This window comes from Corvus moneduloides, chromosome 1 (genome assembly GCF_009650955.1).
Source record: "Corvus moneduloides isolate bCorMon1 chromosome 1, bCorMon1.pri, whole genome shotgun sequence".
Classification (NCBI taxonomy): domain Eukaryota; kingdom Metazoa; phylum Chordata; class Aves; order Passeriformes; family Corvidae; genus Corvus; species Corvus moneduloides.
In genome coordinates, this window is record NC_045476.1 from 4,334,800 (window position 1) to 4,352,565 (window position 17,766).

Here is a 17,766-nt window from a genome sequence, read left to right on the forward strand (position 1 = left end):
CCAGCCTGCTCAGCCCTACACTCCAGGCAGCAGCCTTTGTTCTTTTTTCATCTCTCCTGTTTGATACCACCGATTTGACCTTTCTCAATGCTTTTCTGGATCACTAACCCATTGCTTATCACTTAGTCACTCCTGTGGTGTAGAAGTGTTCCAGCTGGGAGGAATAGTCAATCGATTAAATTAGCTCATAACAGAGGCACTGTTCATGCAAAGAACTACAGGAAGCACAGAAGAGCTGTGAAAGTCACATATGCTGCAGCTTGCTAGATGTTATTCTTTCCTGCAGGTTCTGGTAATTTCTCTTTGGCCATTCTGGGAGAGAATGCTGCTGCAATTGTCCGCTCACAGAGCATCCTTTTCACTGTGGATCAGGATCCTTTTGATCTTAGACTCACTTGGGAAAAATAGGCCTGTTAGTGAGAGCCAGGCAGGAAGACATTTCCCAGTTAATGGTCTTCCCCTTTTTTTCTTAGAGATCTTGCTAATCAGCATTTGGTTTTATGATTTCTCTTCCTATAACTTATTTTTTCAATTTAAGGCAGCCATTTCATACTTCCCAGTAATCCAATATAGCTACACATGTGATAGGGGTAATTAAGCCACTTACTGATGATATAACAACATCCTTTGCAGTTTCCAATTGCTTTTTTTAGTCTTAAAAAGATAAGAATTTGAACTGAGCTTAGCGATAATTGTGCTTCAGAGAACAAAGTTATTTGCTGTAATTAAGAAATAATGTTTTGACTAGATCTGAAGAGCAGGCAGAACATTTCAAGATCTTACATCTCCCTCACAAATAGAGCCTTTGACAAAAAAAAAGCTGCACTCAAAAGATTTGCAGTTTAAGTTTAGAAAATCTGTTACATTTTTGAAAAATGGGAGGAAAGCTTAAGAGTCTCAAATATGATAATGTTCTTGGAATGAATGGTTAATGGATTTTCTTCAGGTTTGAGGGAACACCTTTACCCATGTGAAGGAGACACTGTGTTAAATAATGATGACTCACAAAACCTAGTTTGCAGTGTATCAGAGCTCTCAGCAAATTGACTTGTTGCTCTGAAAGCTTAAAGTGCATTACTTGTCTCATTGATTTTAATTGTTTCAGCTGTGGAACAACAGCAAAACATTGATCAAGTACACATGGGAGACAATCACGGCCTGTGAGATCATGGAAGTTCAACCTCATACTGGTGTCATAGGTAAAGTTTCTGGGACTTGCAAGCATCAATTAATGAAAGAAATTACAGTAATTGATTATATCAATTTATGACAGATATAGAGCACTGTAATGTAAACTGAAAAAATACCTGATCCCCAGCCCACTGGAGTCGGCAGGAGACTTAATTTGATTCCAGAAGCTTCAGTAACAGGCTTGCAGCCAGTGATTTCTCACAAAAATGTGTGACAGCAGCCTGATATTTTCTCTTCTAGATGTGAATAAATGCTGTGAATTTGTACTTGCAATTTCTGGAAGCAAACCTGGGGTCATCAGCTGTAACCTGCAGTGTCACGTTGAGCTGTGTCCAGAGCCAGTTGTGCTGCATGTTGAGGCTGCTTTTAGGGTAAGGAACAAGAGGATGAGCTGTGTGGCCTGGCCATTGTCCAAATAAAGCTTTTTTGCCTCTCAATGGCTTGAGAAATCTCAAGTAGTTAGAAACAGGAGTTATTTTTGCTGTAGTAACTATTGAGTCAATGTTGATACTCCTATGATACTCAGAATTTTTCTGCCTTATATGGTGCATTTGCTTTCTGATATTCTCTGTGAATCAAATGTTAATCCTAGACAATAACGGCTCTTTAATGAGGCCATTTTGGAAGAGGTGTCCATTCTGATGTCTGTTTCCTGGTGTCCTAGGGTCCATTCCTTTGTATTGATGTTCCATCACTCTGGTTTGGTTTGGCTAAGCAGGGTGAGACTGTGTCAAGAACCTTTGAGATTAAAAATCTGTGTCAGGTGCCAGCACAGTGGAGGATGCAAGAAAGTCAGGTTTGTCTAGCTGAAAGGAATGAAGAGGTAAGTCACTGCTACAGCTGGCTGTATTCCCTTCTTAGCTATTTTATTCCTTCTGCTTAGTTATAATTAGTTGTAATATTTCTTCCAGCTATCAGAAGTTCTAATTTTTGTGACTTCCTACAAAACTAGTCCTGCACAGTTTCATAAGTGCATGAGTTCTATTGAGATTAAATGCTTCTTTACAATTTTTCTCTACTTCCATTTATTACAAATCCCTGCCAGCCTGATCCAAAGAGACATGGAGTATTTCCTGAATGACAGTGATTTCAGCTGCTGCTGATATAAGAAGTTAAGGCTTTAGTAGAGCTGAGACTGCTGAACCCTCCTCCCACACACCCACACCAGCATCTTGGACAGGAATGCCCCCACTCCTCGCTGATGCTCTTCCTATTTCCACTCTCCCAACCCTCCTTCCTTGCCCTTTTGTCCAAGAACCTTTCCCACTTGTGGCCCCTTGCTGCTGCCTGGGAGCAGATGCTGCTGCTGAGGCTGATTGCTTCTCTTTCACGTTCCCTGTCAGTCCATGCACATCCTACTCTACTCTGCCCTTGGCTCTGACTGCCCTTCTCTCAGAAGCAAAGTCCTCTCTCCTTGTGTAGCCAGGCTTTCATAAAGCTGGCACTGTGCTTCCTGACATCTACCCAGGTGGGACTCAAGGGGCAGAGAGAAAGCACACATCTGAGGAAAAATTAGACACTTGGAAGCCCTAATTAGATTGTGTGGCTTCAACATTTTACCCTTGCTTTGCACGTGTCAAAAACATTTCTGTTCCCTCTCTCCTTTCCCAGGTATCTCCCTTCACCATCGAGCCATCAGCTGGAGAAATACCTCCTTTGGGTCTATGCAGAGTTTCAGTTCAGTTCACATCATTGCAGTGCCAGCGTCTCCAGACAGTGCTGGAACTGGAGGTAGAAAATGGAGAAGGAAGGTAAGGAGGAAAAGCAGCATTTACTTTGTTTTTCTGAGATTCGCATCTGGTTTTCACTTAAGGTAGTTTCCTCTCCTACAACAAAAATATGAACTCAGAGTGGGGCTGCGTAACCTATCAATGAACTATCAAATTTCTAATATTGCTAAATAAACATAAACATCATTCTTCCCAGCATGCTGTTTTATGTCTAGCACGTTTCATTAACAATAACAATAGACCATCTGTGTGTTTATTTCCAGTCATCTTCCTGTTTTTGTTGAAGTTCAGACCCCCCAAGCATGCCTGATATCTAGTCATCTAGTATTCACTGAAATTTATACTGGAGTTCCTGCCAAAGCAACCAGTAAACTTTTTAACCAGACACTGCTGCCAACAAAATACTTATGGGGAAAGGTAAATGCTCTTCTTATGGGTGAAGCATACAGCAGGGATAGGAATTGCAATTTCTATAGAAATACAAATAATAACTATTCTTGAAAGCTTTTCTGATGTATCTTTTGAGTAGTCATTGCTGTTTACTGGCTTGGGAGCAGAACTTCAGCTTTAGAGCAACCTTTATGAAAAGATTAGCTACCAATTGATGTCATTATGTTCTTACTGTCTGTGTGTCTCTGGGAGAATGGGTGAGGGGTTATAGGATGTAAAGCCACCAGAGTGTTAAACAAAGTGCCCTGGCAGTTTAGGGTTTGCACTTTGGTGAAACAAAGAAATTATGGTGCTTTTGAATTGTGTCTGAATTCTGCTTAAATTTCACATTCTGGCTGGTTTCCAGCTTACAGAGTAGAAGCCCTAAATTTAGTGTCAGTATTTAAGCTGTGGTCTGAACTGCTTTCAGTCAATGGAAATTTATCAGTGCCTTGGTCATTTAGATCTACTCTAACATCCAGGGTTCAGCTCAGTTGCCTACATAAAAGCACTCAGTGCCATCCAAGATGTTCCTCAGGTGCCCAAGGGATCCCAACAGAGCAGATGGATGGTATAGGACCCTCAGGAAAATACTTTGGAGCATCTGGAGCCCAGAAGGAATATGTACAGCATTTTTCCTGATATGTAATGTTGATGTGTAAACAAATGAGCGGAAGCCCTTGGGTACATTCCATGTACTGCTGGTCACTTAGGGAAGGTGCCAGCACCAGGATTGTCTCTTCCCCACCTCTGTAGTGGAGAGAAGTGTGGCACAGCTGGGCTCCTGCTCTGATATCAGATAGGTTGGCTTCACCCTGGAAAGGCTTGTGACTGAGAGGGATGACAGTGACTCTGTTCCCAGCCCAGCAGCCTCAGCTGGGCACCTGAGTTACTTGAAGTGAATGTAGGCATGAGGATCTTATCACCCATGGGGAATTGTAAAGCCAGTCTTAAACTGTAGGTGTTGCTGCCTGAAAGTGTCCTAAGCCTGAGAATAGCTTGGTCTTTTTAGACCTCTGTGATATGAAGAGACAATGTGAGAGAATCAGCATGAGCTGAATTTCCTTTCTGTTTGCAGCTCATTGGAAGCCAGGCAGCTTTGTGCTCCGTCGTGGTCTCCCCTGCCAGTGGCACCTTAGGCCCAAATGAAGAGAAGGAATTCTGCATTGAGCTGTCAGCTAACACTGTGGTAAGTTTACAAACTGATGCACTTCTATAAAACAGCAAAAGTGGCTTGTTCATCTCACCTCCATCTGGCAAAAGGAAGGAATTCTATGTACAAAACCACATGCTCTTTTTTCCCTACAATATCTCTGAAATGGCTTTTCTTCAGAGGTACCACAGTTGAAGGCAAGAATTAAAGAAGTGCACATGGTGTGCAATTTCTACCCTCCCTCTTTATATCTCAGCTGTTCCTATTTTCTTCCTTTCTTGAAGTCCTGTACACTTGCTCTTAATGCTTATCACTCCTCTTGGAGCGTACAGATCCTCACTTTGGATTATCTGGAATGATATGGAGCAGAATGGCATATATATAATACATTTGATTTTCTGACTGCAACTAGGCTCCTGACATTTTGTTATTTGAAAACTTAAAAGGGGACTGATGGGACTGAGAGCCTGCAAAATACAGGAGCAGAGTTTACAAACTCCTGGAATTCAGAAATAGACTTTACAAGGGCATTCAAACAGCTGAGCTAGTGCACCCAAATACAGGATCTTCCAATAAATATGGTGTCTTAGTTCCCATTACAGTCACTGGAGATGGAGGTTTCATTTATTTGCTTAAAAGTAGGTGTTCAGTACTATCAGAGTTAGTATTTAAAACTTATGTAGCTATGATACTTGGGAACATGGTTTAGTGGTGGCCTTGGCAGTGCTGGATTAATGTTTGGACTCAATCACCTTAGAATTTTCCAACCTAAATGATTCTGTGATTCAATACTTGGAGTATAGGAACTGTGTCAGAAATCAGTAATGGAGCAGTTCTAGGCTCACAGACAACTGCAGGTACAAAGCCGAGAAACAGCCACAAATTTTTAACTCAGTACTGCCTTCTAAGCAGCTCCAATACTGCAGAAAATGCACTGAAAACAATTCAGTAAGACTTCTCACAATCCTATTGTTCTGGGTTTAATCCAGGGAAGTTTACACACTTTTTAAAAATAAATGTCCTACAGAGGCTGCCTTTCCTCTATGATATGTGCTTCATTCACAAGGACACTTGATTCTTTGCTTTTTAGGGTGAGCTGAAAGACCTCACCCTTTCCTGTAGCATAGAAGACATGGTTGAACCCCTCTTTCTGAGCATTTCTGGAGAGGTGAAGGGACTACATGTCATCTACTCAGTACCTAGTGACAATGGAGTTGCCAGGTAAATCTGACCAATTTTTATTTTTCTAATATGTAGTCTGATTACTGTATTTTGGAACATGCTCCTCTTTATATTTTTTCATATAAATGAGTATGTCTTTAATTTGGCAGGTTGGCATGTTATACATGATAAAAATTTTACCCCAAATAAATCCTTACATGGGTAGAAGTGAAAAAATGAAAAGCAGAAAATGCTGATGACAAAAATCATAGACTGCATGGTCCTTTTACACTGTGCATCACAACCTCATTGCATGTTGCACATTTTTAAATCTCCTGAAATCGTCTGTGGCATAAGAAAATGAGACCCATGTCTAAATGCTACTCGTACTTTTTCTGGCAGTGGTGAAGGACAAATGCCTCAAAGCCCGTGTGAGCTTCTTTTGGACTTTGGGTCTGAAGTTGCATTCAAAGATGTTGTAAAGCGTCAGCTGATTCTTACAAATCCCACTAGAATCAGTGCTCCGTTCACACTGGAAGCTGAGTATTTTAGTGCCTGTTTGCTGCCTCCAGAACCAGGAGCCTGCCCGTAAGTCTTGCTGTTCTGCATAATGTCTCAAATACTAGTTTAGGTCTGGATTAAACCTGAAATCAGATCTGGTTTTTTTCATGTTCTTCAAGCTACTTGGTGAAAAGAAGAGGGCCTGTGACAGAACATGCAGCCAGAAAAGCAAAGTCAGGTATGAAAAGAGCACTTAATTCCTTCAGTGGACAGAAGGTGAAAGCCAACTGCCTGCCATATTTAGCACTAAATGTGCCAGTCAGGCACATCTGTTCACAGTTGGAGTACCTGGTGAAGTCTAAACTGTTAAATTACTTAGTTCCTCAGCTCATTCCTGAGTTTGAAAGCCCACATTGTATACGAATTAGGTCAATCTTTCTTTTCCCCTTTTGCTTTTTTCTCTTTTCTCCTCCCTTTCTTTCTCTCTCTTCTTTTTCTTGCAAACAACAGTGTGAAACAAAGTTGGTGATTCTGGTGACAGTTCACCCCCAGAACACTCCCAGCACACGGGATGGATGACATGCAGAATGTTTGGCTCCTTCTCTCCTACACAGTTTCCCAGTACCACTGCAGCAGGCTTTTCTCCCTCAAACCCTTTACTGTACCCTCCCCACTGTGGAAAGCTACAGCACAGCCCATCTGTCATTTCTGATGTGTTGTACTGAAAAATGATAATATTTGGAGCCACATGAGACTGAGGGAGGGAGGAAATGGGAGCAAAATGCTGTGAAGTGTGGATGTGTCTTCTGTATCCAAAATAAAACTTGCACATATTGGTACCTTGCCATAGAGTTTGGTATCTGTTACACAGACAGAGCTTTTCAGTTGTTGAATTAGTGCTTAAGATTGGAAAAATGCTGTTCTGACAGATTCCATGCAGGCCTAGGTGACTCAGAATGTGGAAAGACTCTGCTCTTTGTAATTAATTCTTTGCATGGAAGAGCACACAGAGGTAAACAGACAGCTGCTAATGGAACAATATACAGTCGACACAAATCCCAGCCTATTTTTCTCAAATTGAAAGTGTGTTTTCATGTAACCAGTTAGTGCCTTGCATATCCCAGAGAGTCCTGGATCAGGTTGTTGGAAGGGAGTCCTGCTGTAAAATGTTCTGGGCAAGCACTAACTCCAAAAAACAGAGTAAGACCCACTGCAGAAGGGAACTTGGGTAAAGTGGTATAAATGTGAGCTGTGTAAATGATCCCAGGGTTTGTTTTTTTTAATCAGTGAGGTTAAGCTGATTAATAGCAACTAAAACCATGGTCCTATGTATTCTTCGAAAGACTAACTTTGTTCCATTTCCTTAAAATTCATGAAATGCTTCTTTGCTGTGCTCCTTCAGAGTATGCAGCTGCACTGCTGTCTCAGGGGAAGGGAGCAGCTTTCTGTATACAACCTTCCACAGGAACTCTGAAAGCTTTCCAGCAGCTCACCATAGAAATAGCAGCTTACAACAACATGTGGGGAGAGTACCAGGATAATCTTGTCTGTAAGGTAGGTGGGGTTTCGGTTTTACCATGGCAGATTTTACACCAATTATATTTCCCAGGTGCTTTTCTGTTAGAAATATTTTTTCAGTTTTTTAGGACTTCTGTAAAAATTCAGGGTGGATCTTGCTATACCACTACCTCCAAAAACATGTAAGGAACAATTGTTTGGTTTTGGGGGGACGTGTTTATTCCTTGGGAGGTTTTCATGTGCCTTGAAAATGACTGGAAGTCATAAATCCATATTTGATTTATAACATCTGTTTGGGAGCTGGCCAGTGCACTGCTCTGCTCTACCAATACCATAGATTGTGTTGTGTAGAAAAGCAGCAGGAAAGCTGATAATGCATGAGGTATTGCATTCTCCTGCTGAGAAGAGTTGTTGTTAGCATATGAATTAGAGGCCATCAAAAGAAACTGGTCAAAAATATTTGAAAATCCAATCAGTTTGCAAAACATAATCTTATAGCACAGGGAACTAAGGTGTAATCTTGATTCTAATAGCAAAAATTCATTTTAATAGGTGGGAGACTTACAACCTAAATTAATTCCTATGCAAATGACTGTGAAAGGCTGTCCAATCTTCCTGCAGGTGACAGGACCGCAACCAGAGCCACCCATTATCAGGTATAGTGCAAAATACTGTCAAAGAAATCAGAGAATTAAATACCAATGGACTGCAGCCAACATACACACCTGTTCCATCTTGTGATATAATGAGAAGGTCAGCAAAGTGGCTGTCAAAGTACAGGATCTGCTTCTAGAACATCAATACATTTGTCTCTGCCAACACAATTAGAAAATAATCTGCACACAAGGCTGCTCAGGTTTGCCAGCAGTCGCTGCTCTGGGCTTGCAGTCGTAGAATTTTACCCAGTGCAGCCTCATCTGACTCTGTGGAGATGGAAACTGGCACATGGCAGCAGTTCTCATCATCCACAGCTCAATTCTCCCTGGCCCTGTACCTGGACCAGGAGAAATGCAGCCCCGAGGTCAATAGTGGCAGGGGAAGGTTTAAACCCTCTCATACAGTAAATGGCATCTGCACCTCAGGATGAGGGGTATGGGCTGGTTTTTGGGGAGCACAGCACTGCATGTGGTTACCCTGAAATGTCTGAGACTGCTAAAAAAACTAGGGAAAACAAGAGACTGATAAAATAAACCAATATTGTACTTCACAGTGTAGGACGTGCCTTGCCTGAGAGCTGTTCCAGTGCAGCCAGATTTGTTTCCAGTTTTAAACAACTCTTCAGTGATTTCAGACAGTGATTTTCTGTCCTCTGCATGTACTGACAGCAAGGTTCCCTGTTCAGGTTTGGCACTCAAGTCTCAGGAGGGTCCCCTGTCCTTCGAAGGGTCCAGCTCAACAATCCCACTCCCTTTGGTAAGGATGATTTTTGTACAGCAAACATTGACACTTTCATTGTGTTCCTTATGAGAATAAAAGTAGAAGGACCCATTACCTACTTGTTTCCTAATGAACATATTTTAGCAAAAATGATGGTAATAATATATAAGAGAGTGACTCAATGTGTGGCTACTATGCAATTGCACATTCTATCCTGATGGAGCTGGGTTTTCCCTCATTGAAATGGTGGCTATGCAGGATTTTATGTTTTTATGAAATTCTCACAACACCAACCCTGGTCAATCAGGTGTGCTACCTGCTTCTTACTGGCATCATCTGGCTCTTCTGTGTAGTCTTTTTAGCTCTTGAGTGCAATTTTAAGCTCTTCACAGCAAAGTCAATCACCTTTTTTTTTTAATTCTACTAAATCCATTTGCTTAAACAAAATACTTATAATTTATCTTAATTATAGTTTAGGATATAGAAAGTGCTCAAACTATAGCAAGATCTTAAATCATTTTAGTTTACAGAAAGCGTGGGAAACTTAAGAGATACACTTTAATACAAATCCAGTTGCCAGACACAAATTTGTTACTTGATATCCTGGTTCTCTGGTACCAACAAAGCCATGAGTCCTCTCACTGACTAGAAGTAATTGTCCTTTTTTCCTTTCCCATTCAGACATCCGCCTGGACTGGGAAATTTACAACCACGAGCCAGATGATGAAAAGCTGGTGGACCTGTTGGTGCTCTTTGGAGACCCTTTTTCTGCTATGGACATGGCTGGAAACGAGGCTGCATCAAGTGGTAGCACCTCAGAGTCAGAGGTCATGTTAACGTTGGATCCAGCGGCCATTCCCTGTGGAAGCATTTATCCAGCTTTGGAAACCACGGATGAGGTCAGTGCTTAGGCCGTTTCTTATACTGCTGCTGAGATACATGATGGGGTTTTTGGCATGAAGGGTTGAAAACAATAACAGGAGATATAACTTGTAACTAGGAGCTGGATTGTTCAAAGAAACGTCAGCAGCTCCTCTCCCAGTCAAGCACGCAATACGTGGGTAGGTGGCTATGGGGATCAGCAGTCTGTTTCCAGAGTGAGCTATAAGCAATTAGCTCTCCTTAAATTGTTTTAAAAGCTACAGAGATACTATTGACAAACTATTGCCGTTATTACATGAAAGAATTAAAATAACTAAAACTTCTTAATTTGGCTCTGCTTTTCTCATGGGTGCTTTCTGGTGTCAACATGTGCTGTAGTCAGGGAGCAGAACCTACCCTGCAAATTTCAAATTGCAGCTAATGATATGGAGGTATTTATCCCAGTGCTAATATTAGATTGGTTCTGTTAGAATATGGTAACAACTAGTTACATGGGAGGTTTGATTATAATGTGGCAATTTACTGTGTTGACGGGCTGGGAGCGACAGGGAGAAGGTATCCCCCAGGATATGTATATTTCTCTGGCAGAAGCTTCATGGAAAAGATACTAAAATCACATTTTCTCTGCTTCAGCTCAGAATGCACAGTTGTTTTTAACACAGCTCTAACCTTTCTTGTGCACAAAGGGAACAGTACTGCCCCAGAGTGTTGGTTTGTATAATGCGCAAGATCTTGTACCCTAGCTGGATGCTTCTCTAGGTAGAGCAGGACCCAAGCATGCACATTTTCCAAGGAACTCAGGAGCAGTTCCAGGAGAGCTACTCTGTGGATGAGAAAATTAATGTACAGGACACATCCACGTGTCCAGTCTTTGTGCCAGAAATAAACTGGAGCTGGCCATGCTTCTTGACCAGTGCAGCAGTTCTGTGTGCACATCACTCACATTCCTCCCTTGCAGTGTAACAGTTTTAACCATTCCCCACCCCGTGTCTCTGCAGCCTCCAGGTTCTGACAGCAAAGAGAAGGAAATCAGCAGTCAGGAGTCTACAAGAGAGAAAATTATCTCTGTACTTATGCGACCTCATGAGGGGGTGCCTGCAGACAGCCCCTACTCCATTGCTCCAAGGCAGATTGTAAGCTTTTACATTTTCTTTGTGCTTCGATTTAGCACATTTTCTGCAGGGCAGAGGAGACAGAGAAGGAGGAGGAGATAATTTTGAGTTTGGTTTGAAATAGACTCTACTAAGCAGTGAAACATCAGGCTGGAAGGCTTTGGGGTCCTGAAGATGATAATGAGAAGAGTTTGCAAGGTCAACAGAAAGCATCCTATCTACATCTGAGCAGTGGACTGATGACTGGAATTAAGTGTTAGTTGTACTCCAGACTGGCATCTCTAGTCTTCTCACTTGGTGAAATGTGGGAGCCATCCAGCCTGAAGCTTTGGAAACATGCAGAGCTGGAAATCAGGCTTCTGGGAAAGGGATACTCTGTAGACAACTCTTTTGGATAAACCATTGTAACCCACAGTGCTTCACAAGGAAGTTGTGCAAATACAGGCCCACACTGTCACAATCCCTTAGGAATATCATAAAGTAATGACAACATTGGAAAGATCTAGCTATGAATGACAGGGTTGCCCAAAACATCAGTGTGCTAATTTTACTTTTAATTTTTTTTTTTTGCCAAAGGGTTTCAGTTACAAGTTAAAATGAGCTAAAGATTACATAAAGAAATTATGACAGAAATGAAGCTGCAGTGAGCTCTGAGGTGGTTGAGACTGAGAAAGGTCAGACAAACAAGTGCCTCACTGTGGAGGCAGCTTTTGTGGGGTGTAGCCAGCAGCAATATCAGGATTTAACCATAACCTGCATAGTTCACCTAAAGAAAGCAGAATCTAGTCCACCTGTAAATCCCAGAAAATCCACTGCAGCTGGCTAGTGCATGTGATTACATTCCCTGCTGTCATGTAAAATTAAAAAATAGCCAAGACTAAACTGAACTGTAAAATATTCCTAGTTCACACTTGTAACTCTTCAAAAAACGTTTCATATATATGTAAGTTGTGGAATGATCACCTGAGGTAGCCAGGAAGTAAGAGTGGGTAGAACTGGGTATTTTTAAAAACAAGCAGATGTGTACATATGTTTGTGTACTTAGAGAATTGGTCTGTGACTGTGCTTAAACTCTGTTGATGCTAAAAAGTGGCCACAGTGATATTTGCAGCTGAAGGAATTGTCAGTTTTGCTGTCACATGTTGGCATTTTCGTGCAGGCCTGAGCGTAGCCCGTGCCCGGGGGATTTCATGCTGCTTGAGCAACTCAATTTTGGCAGCTGCATCCCGAGGGTTCTTGTGCAATCCCCGGCAGGTCCCTGCACTAAACACTCTCTCCCGGCCGCAGGTGGTTCCAGGAGGTGGCAGCAGCGACGTTTACATCTCCTTCACCCCACTCGTCCTCCCGGACACCGAGGCTGAGCTGTGCTGTGAAGGGGTGGTGCTGGGCTTCATGAGCCTGGACAACAAGGTAAACCGACTGTCACAGCAAGGCTAAAGGTAACTGGGAGATAATCGTTTCCCTTCCTGTAATTTATGTACAGGCTGCTGTTACCTGGCCAGTCTGTGTAAACAGTCGTGTTCCTGCTGTCCTGTACATCCTTCCTTAACCGGGGTTGTTCATCTGTTGCATTTGTCTTTAAGCTTGGAAGCATTGTGGCGCAGGAATGTCACCGTCTTCTTGCATAGTCTGGGGCAGCAGACCCCAGACAAAAGCCCAGGGTTTTGAAATGGTATCACAACATCAGGTTTTATTGATAACAATAGTTAACAATGGGAGTGAGACTCAGGACTGCTGAGTCCTGTTCCTGGCTGTGCATCCACCTTCCTGTGTGAATTTGGACAGCATATCTCTCTTCTGGGAAACTTCCTCTTCAACAACTGCTGATGTGAGGCTTGAATAGTGTTTTATGAATGGCTCAGCATTTCTCTGACATGAATCGTTGCAAAGGTGCAAGGTAAACTGAATGAATGATAACAGAATATTCAATAAAAGCAACCCTAATAATCCTTATTCCTGAAGAAAGAAATGTAGAATAATAGAGTCCTGGAATAGTTTGGGTTGGAAAGGACCACCTAGTTCCAACCCCCTACCATGGGCAGCAACATCTTTAACCAGAAAATGTTGCTCCACACTCCATCCAACCTTGAATGCTTCCAGAGATGGGGCATCCACAGTTTCTCTGGGGAACTTGTGCCAGGGCCTCACCACCCTCAGAGTGAAGAATTTCTTCCTAACATCTGATCTAAACCTGCTGTGCATCTGTATCACCCACAGCCATTCAGAGTTCAGCTCCTACTTGGCCTCTGCTGTTCCATCATGTCTTACAAACAGGCCCTACATTGCCAAGCAGAATCCTATTTTGGCTACCAGCCTCTCGGGCTCAAAGCAGTATTTCAGGTTTAGTGCTGCCATTTCACCCATGATTTCTGTTTCCATGTTGTTGTCAGCTTGCAAGGGTGGTCCCTAACAAGGTGCATCGCAGTCATGGCTATGACACCCCACCGTTACGAGTGCACATGGAAGCTATCCTGAGGCATCCCCTGTAAGTACCATCGTGCTCACAGCTGGCCCCACATGGAATAGGCCAGCCTGGGGCAGGGCTGTGACCAGCCCTGGTTCTTCACCCTCAGGTTAGAAGTGGAGATGGATCACGACAGAGGAATGGTGTTTTATTCAGTGGCGAGTGATCTCCTACCTGCTAGGCCTTCTTATGGAGTGAGTATCTCCCACACTGATGTATTTGGCTGCTTTGTATTGCTGTGCTGCTGTGACAATTCAGAGCTGTGTGCACATGGCTGTGCAAACACATCTTTATCACCAGTAGCCTCATTTTCTATATTGCACATAACAAGATAGGGAGCAAAAGAAAGCACTACAAGTACTTACTAGCCAGGAATAAGAAAAGCTGAGCTCAGACAATGCCTGTTTTATTCAACTTTCTCTTTCATTGTAGGGAAATTTGTAAGTAGAAAAATAAGTTCTGATTTTCAGGACATAAAGGTCCAATAGCAAAATAAGTCACTTCAATTTCTGTGACCCTTGAAATTTGAAAACGTACACTTTATTATGTTACTTTTATTTTGGTTTTTCACTCAAGAAATGCTGAATAACACAGGTAGAAAATACTGGGTTGCTGTGGGGTAAAATCCTTCAGATCCCTGCTGGTGCTCCATGACCAGACAAAGCAACGCAAACCTCTTCAGGGAGTTAAAACTGACCAGTTCTGAATCATTTCTCCCCCAGGTTTTGACAGATTCAGTAATTACTCAGAGTTTGAAACTCATGAATTGTACCAAGGTTCCTCTGTACTTCAGACTTTTTCTGTCTACGCCCTCTACTCCCTTCAGCCTCTCCAGTGCAGATCCCAAGAAGAGCACCAAATCATCCCACAGCAAGAAGGAGGAAAGGGAGCAGCAACCGCAACACGTACTTTATCCACAGCAAAACATGCTGGTAGGCTCAAAAATAATAATTCTGTGCCAGAATAGAGAGAGTTTAGTAATTGGTGTGTTAGTGTGGCCCAGATGAACCACAGAAAAACACAACCAGCATAGAAATCTCCCAGTTACAGGGGAAATAGTGGTGTATTAGCAAATACTAATTACTGCCATTTTGCCTGCTATATTGCAGGTGCAGATTATTTTCTCTACAAATAATCTTTTTCTGTTCCTGATGTACTTTTCCCATCAACTCTGACCTGTTGCAAACTCCTGCAGAAAACCCTGTGGGTTTTGGAGCTCACCTGAATCAATAGCCATATAGATGTTGGACAAATTAAAAGAATTTCCAAGGACTGCAGTCCTCCCTCATTTCCTTAAATTAGATGTAGGAAGTGCAAGGAGAGGAAAATTTGATTAGTTTTGGGTGTACAAATTACATTAAAGGAAACAAAGTCCAGGAGTAGAGAATGAGGTAACCTGCAAAGAATGAGTAACTGTTGCATTTTTGAAGTGTGCTTCTCATCTTGCTGTGTTCATTTTGACATGGAGACACACACATCTCAATTCTGCATGTGTGGGAAGAAAGAGGATTTACATGTCTAAGACAGCTTTGGGAATATGATATTTGTACTCTCAGGAATTCAAAACCTTTAGCTTGCTAGAGACTTTCTCCCTTGTGGCTCAGAGATCAGCTGTTCACCTTTACACTCCATCTCCGTGTACTGGATTCATAGGAAATAGCTGTGTATTTTGTTTTAATTATAATGCTTTGTTCCAGTGGGAATTTGGCTGCTGGCATGACACCTTTGGGTTCCAGTGGGAAAATGTGTGCCTGGGCCTTTGTACAATGTGTACTTTGGATTTCCTGCACATGGTGTCGTCTTGTGTGATGGTCATCACCTCTTCCCACAGGTGAAAGTGTCATTCCACACAACTCTGGAGTTACTTAAGTATCAACATTTGCCAGAGACCCAGCTGCTTCCTGGACTCCAAGTGCTCCAGCTGGAGAATGGAGAGAGAAAGCTGAAGTTTAATCAAAATCTGGTCATTGAGCACAGTAACTACACTACCCAGGTAAGGTCAGAGCAGGATCTCTGGGCCCTGGGAAAGGGCTGTTTCAGCAGTATCTCTGATTAGGATTTACTCAGCCTTGAATTACAGGCATCTCTGGACTAAATGGGCTCATCCAGGTAAAGTAAATGGCTGTGGGGTTGCTCTCTGCAGAGACTGCAGGTGACTCCCAGGTGGGCAGTGCAGGTTGGGGTCACACCCTGGTGCTGGTACCCCAGCTCTCTGCATGGCAGCCCGGCTGAGACTCAAAGGGCCACACGCCCAGTCACAGGATGACTCTGAGACAGGGGGCAGGACTGTCTCAGTGAACGAGCCATGCCTGAGTCACCAGGCACTGCCTCCTGCAGCACCCACAGGCTTCTGGAAAGGCTCCTGAATCCGTTGAGCTCCTGCGGTGTGGTCAAAGCCCATGTGCATTTAAAGACCAACCTCTTCCAGTCAGAAATCTATATCCCCCTTCCCAGCCTTCAGCAGCCCCAGTACACTGCAGGCACTTCTGTTTTCTTTTCATACCAGGTATTTCTGAGCAGTGACCTGTATAAAACTGAGCACCATATCTAAGATACAGTCAATTGAATCATAATCTTGGGCAATCTGCACAAACTGAATGACTCACAGTGGGCCATATACAGTCCTGAGGGACCATGAGATGCTGTAATGTCTGCAGCTCCACAGAAAGCCCTAAAAACAAATGAGAACGTTTACTCCATGTTACTTCATTAAGACCACAATGTCTGGTTTGAAAACCTGTCCCAAAACAGTAACACACAAGCAACAACTTAATTCACTCAAGGCTGTAGTATGGGAATTCACTCTGTTACAAAAGAACACAGAACAGTAATTCTTGATTCAGTGGTTGGGGTTAAGAATGATCAGGCTGTAGCAGGAATTACTAAAGCTCTATAAAAATGCAGTGGGTTTTATTCTCTTTTCCCTTTCCCCTGTTTTGCAGCTGGTCCCAGTGACTGCCTACCTCACTGTTCCAGTCCTGGAGCTCTCCTGTGACAGGGTTGATTTCCAGACCTGCTTTGTTGCTCAGACCAAGACAGAACATGTCTTCCTGTATAACAGGAGCAGCTGCAGAAGCTACTGGACTGCTTTGCTGGGTATTCTGGTTTTGCAATTGATTTCCTTGTTAGAGAGTTTCACTATTCAGTGTTTTTATAAAGACTGCATGCACTCACTCAATATAGAGGCAGTATGTGATGATCTTGGGTGCAGACATATGGTCTGCTTTTGTTCTCACTTTTGTGGGCTTTTCCGTTTCTCTTTCCCCCCCCTTTTTTGACTAATATTATTGTACCACTACTGATTTCAGCAGTTACTCCACATCTAACCAAAAGATTGATTCTCTCAGCCCTCACAGTTCTTTGATGTGCTCTGCTCATTTGTAAATCAGTCCTAAGGAGCAGCAAGAAGCAGCAGCTCCTCGTGGGTAGTTTGAGCATGAGCCTAATGCTGTTAACAACAGATGGATTCCAGAAGAAAGATGATCAGGGCCTTATTCTTTCAGTGTGGAGACCACTGATGACTGCCCTTGATTAGAGGATGAAAACAGAGTCTCGGCATATGCACAGAAACCCTGACAGTGTGAGACGTGATTTATTAGTTGCTCAGCAAAGAGGTGCCTTGCCAGGAGTGCTACCTGCTGCACACACTTACACAAAGGGTCATGTATGGCTTTGTTTGATATTTGCCCCTTCCACTGCAGATGAACAGAAAAGGCCTAAGGCCCTGGAAGTCTTTTCTATCTTCCCAACTAAAGGCATTTTGGAGGCACGTGAAGGGGAGGCACCTACCAGAGAGATTCTGCAGATCAGCTTTGCTGCAAGGTACAGTTAACAGGACTGAAATTGTGCTGTTGACAGAGGTTGGGGCTGTTCAGCCTGGAGAGGAGAAGGCTCTGGGGAGACCTTAGAGCACCTTGCAGTGCCTAAAGGGGCTCCAGGAGAGCGACTTTGGACAAATAGCTGGAGTGATGGGACAAGGGGGAATGGCTTCACACTGACAGAGGGCTGGTTTACATTAGAAAGAACTTCTGCACTGTGAGGGTGGTGAGGCCCTGGCACAGGTTACCCAGAGAAGCTGTGGCTGCCCCATCTCTGGAATTGTGTAAGGCCAGTCTGGATGAGGGTTTGAGCAACCTGGGATAGTGGAAGGTGTCCCTGCCCAGGGCTTGGAACAAGATGAGCTTTGCTGTCCCTTCCAACCCAAAACATTCCGTGATTCTATGATGACCCAAAGACTAATTTCTTTGT

General features: G+C 43.0%; 1 protein-coding gene across 2 annotated transcripts in view; it reads left to right on the plus strand.

Moving 5' to 3' along the window:
• The window catches only part of DLEC1 (DLEC1 cilia and flagella associated protein), a 34,090-nt gene that overhangs the window by 13,827 nt on the left and 2,497 nt on the right, over positions 1 to 17,766 (plus strand). Inside the window, exons 17-37 of one of the 2 annotated variants that reach the window (XM_032097696.1) lie at positions 1,106 to 1,199; positions 1,432 to 1,562; positions 1,856 to 2,014; positions 2,803 to 2,942; positions 3,185 to 3,338; positions 4,429 to 4,539; positions 5,594 to 5,724; positions 6,067 to 6,252; positions 6,345 to 6,403; positions 7,568 to 7,719; positions 8,236 to 8,339; positions 9,026 to 9,096; positions 9,742 to 9,959; positions 10,941 to 11,075; positions 12,342 to 12,464; positions 13,445 to 13,539; positions 13,628 to 13,712; positions 14,241 to 14,450; positions 15,350 to 15,511; positions 16,461 to 16,614; positions 17,220 to 17,340. In XM_032097696.1, the coding sequence (XP_031953587.1) occupies positions 1,106 to 1,199; positions 1,432 to 1,562; positions 1,856 to 2,014; positions 2,803 to 2,942; positions 3,185 to 3,338; positions 4,429 to 4,539; positions 5,594 to 5,724; positions 6,067 to 6,252; positions 6,345 to 6,403; positions 7,568 to 7,719; positions 8,236 to 8,339; positions 9,026 to 9,096; positions 9,742 to 9,959; positions 10,941 to 11,075; positions 12,342 to 12,464; positions 13,445 to 13,539; positions 13,628 to 13,712; positions 14,241 to 14,450; positions 15,350 to 15,511; positions 16,461 to 16,614; positions 17,220 to 17,340 (2,795 nt within the window). Of the gene's footprint in view, positions 1 to 1,105; positions 1,200 to 1,431; positions 1,563 to 1,855; positions 2,015 to 2,802; positions 2,943 to 3,184; positions 3,339 to 4,428; positions 4,540 to 5,593; positions 5,725 to 6,066; positions 6,253 to 6,344; positions 6,404 to 7,567; positions 7,720 to 8,235; positions 8,340 to 9,025; positions 9,097 to 9,741; positions 9,960 to 10,940; positions 11,076 to 12,341; positions 12,465 to 13,444; positions 13,540 to 13,627; positions 13,713 to 14,240; positions 14,451 to 15,349; positions 15,512 to 16,460; positions 16,615 to 17,219; positions 17,341 to 17,766 lie in introns of those variants that run through there. The other variant, XM_032097759.1, reaches the window with a different exon arrangement.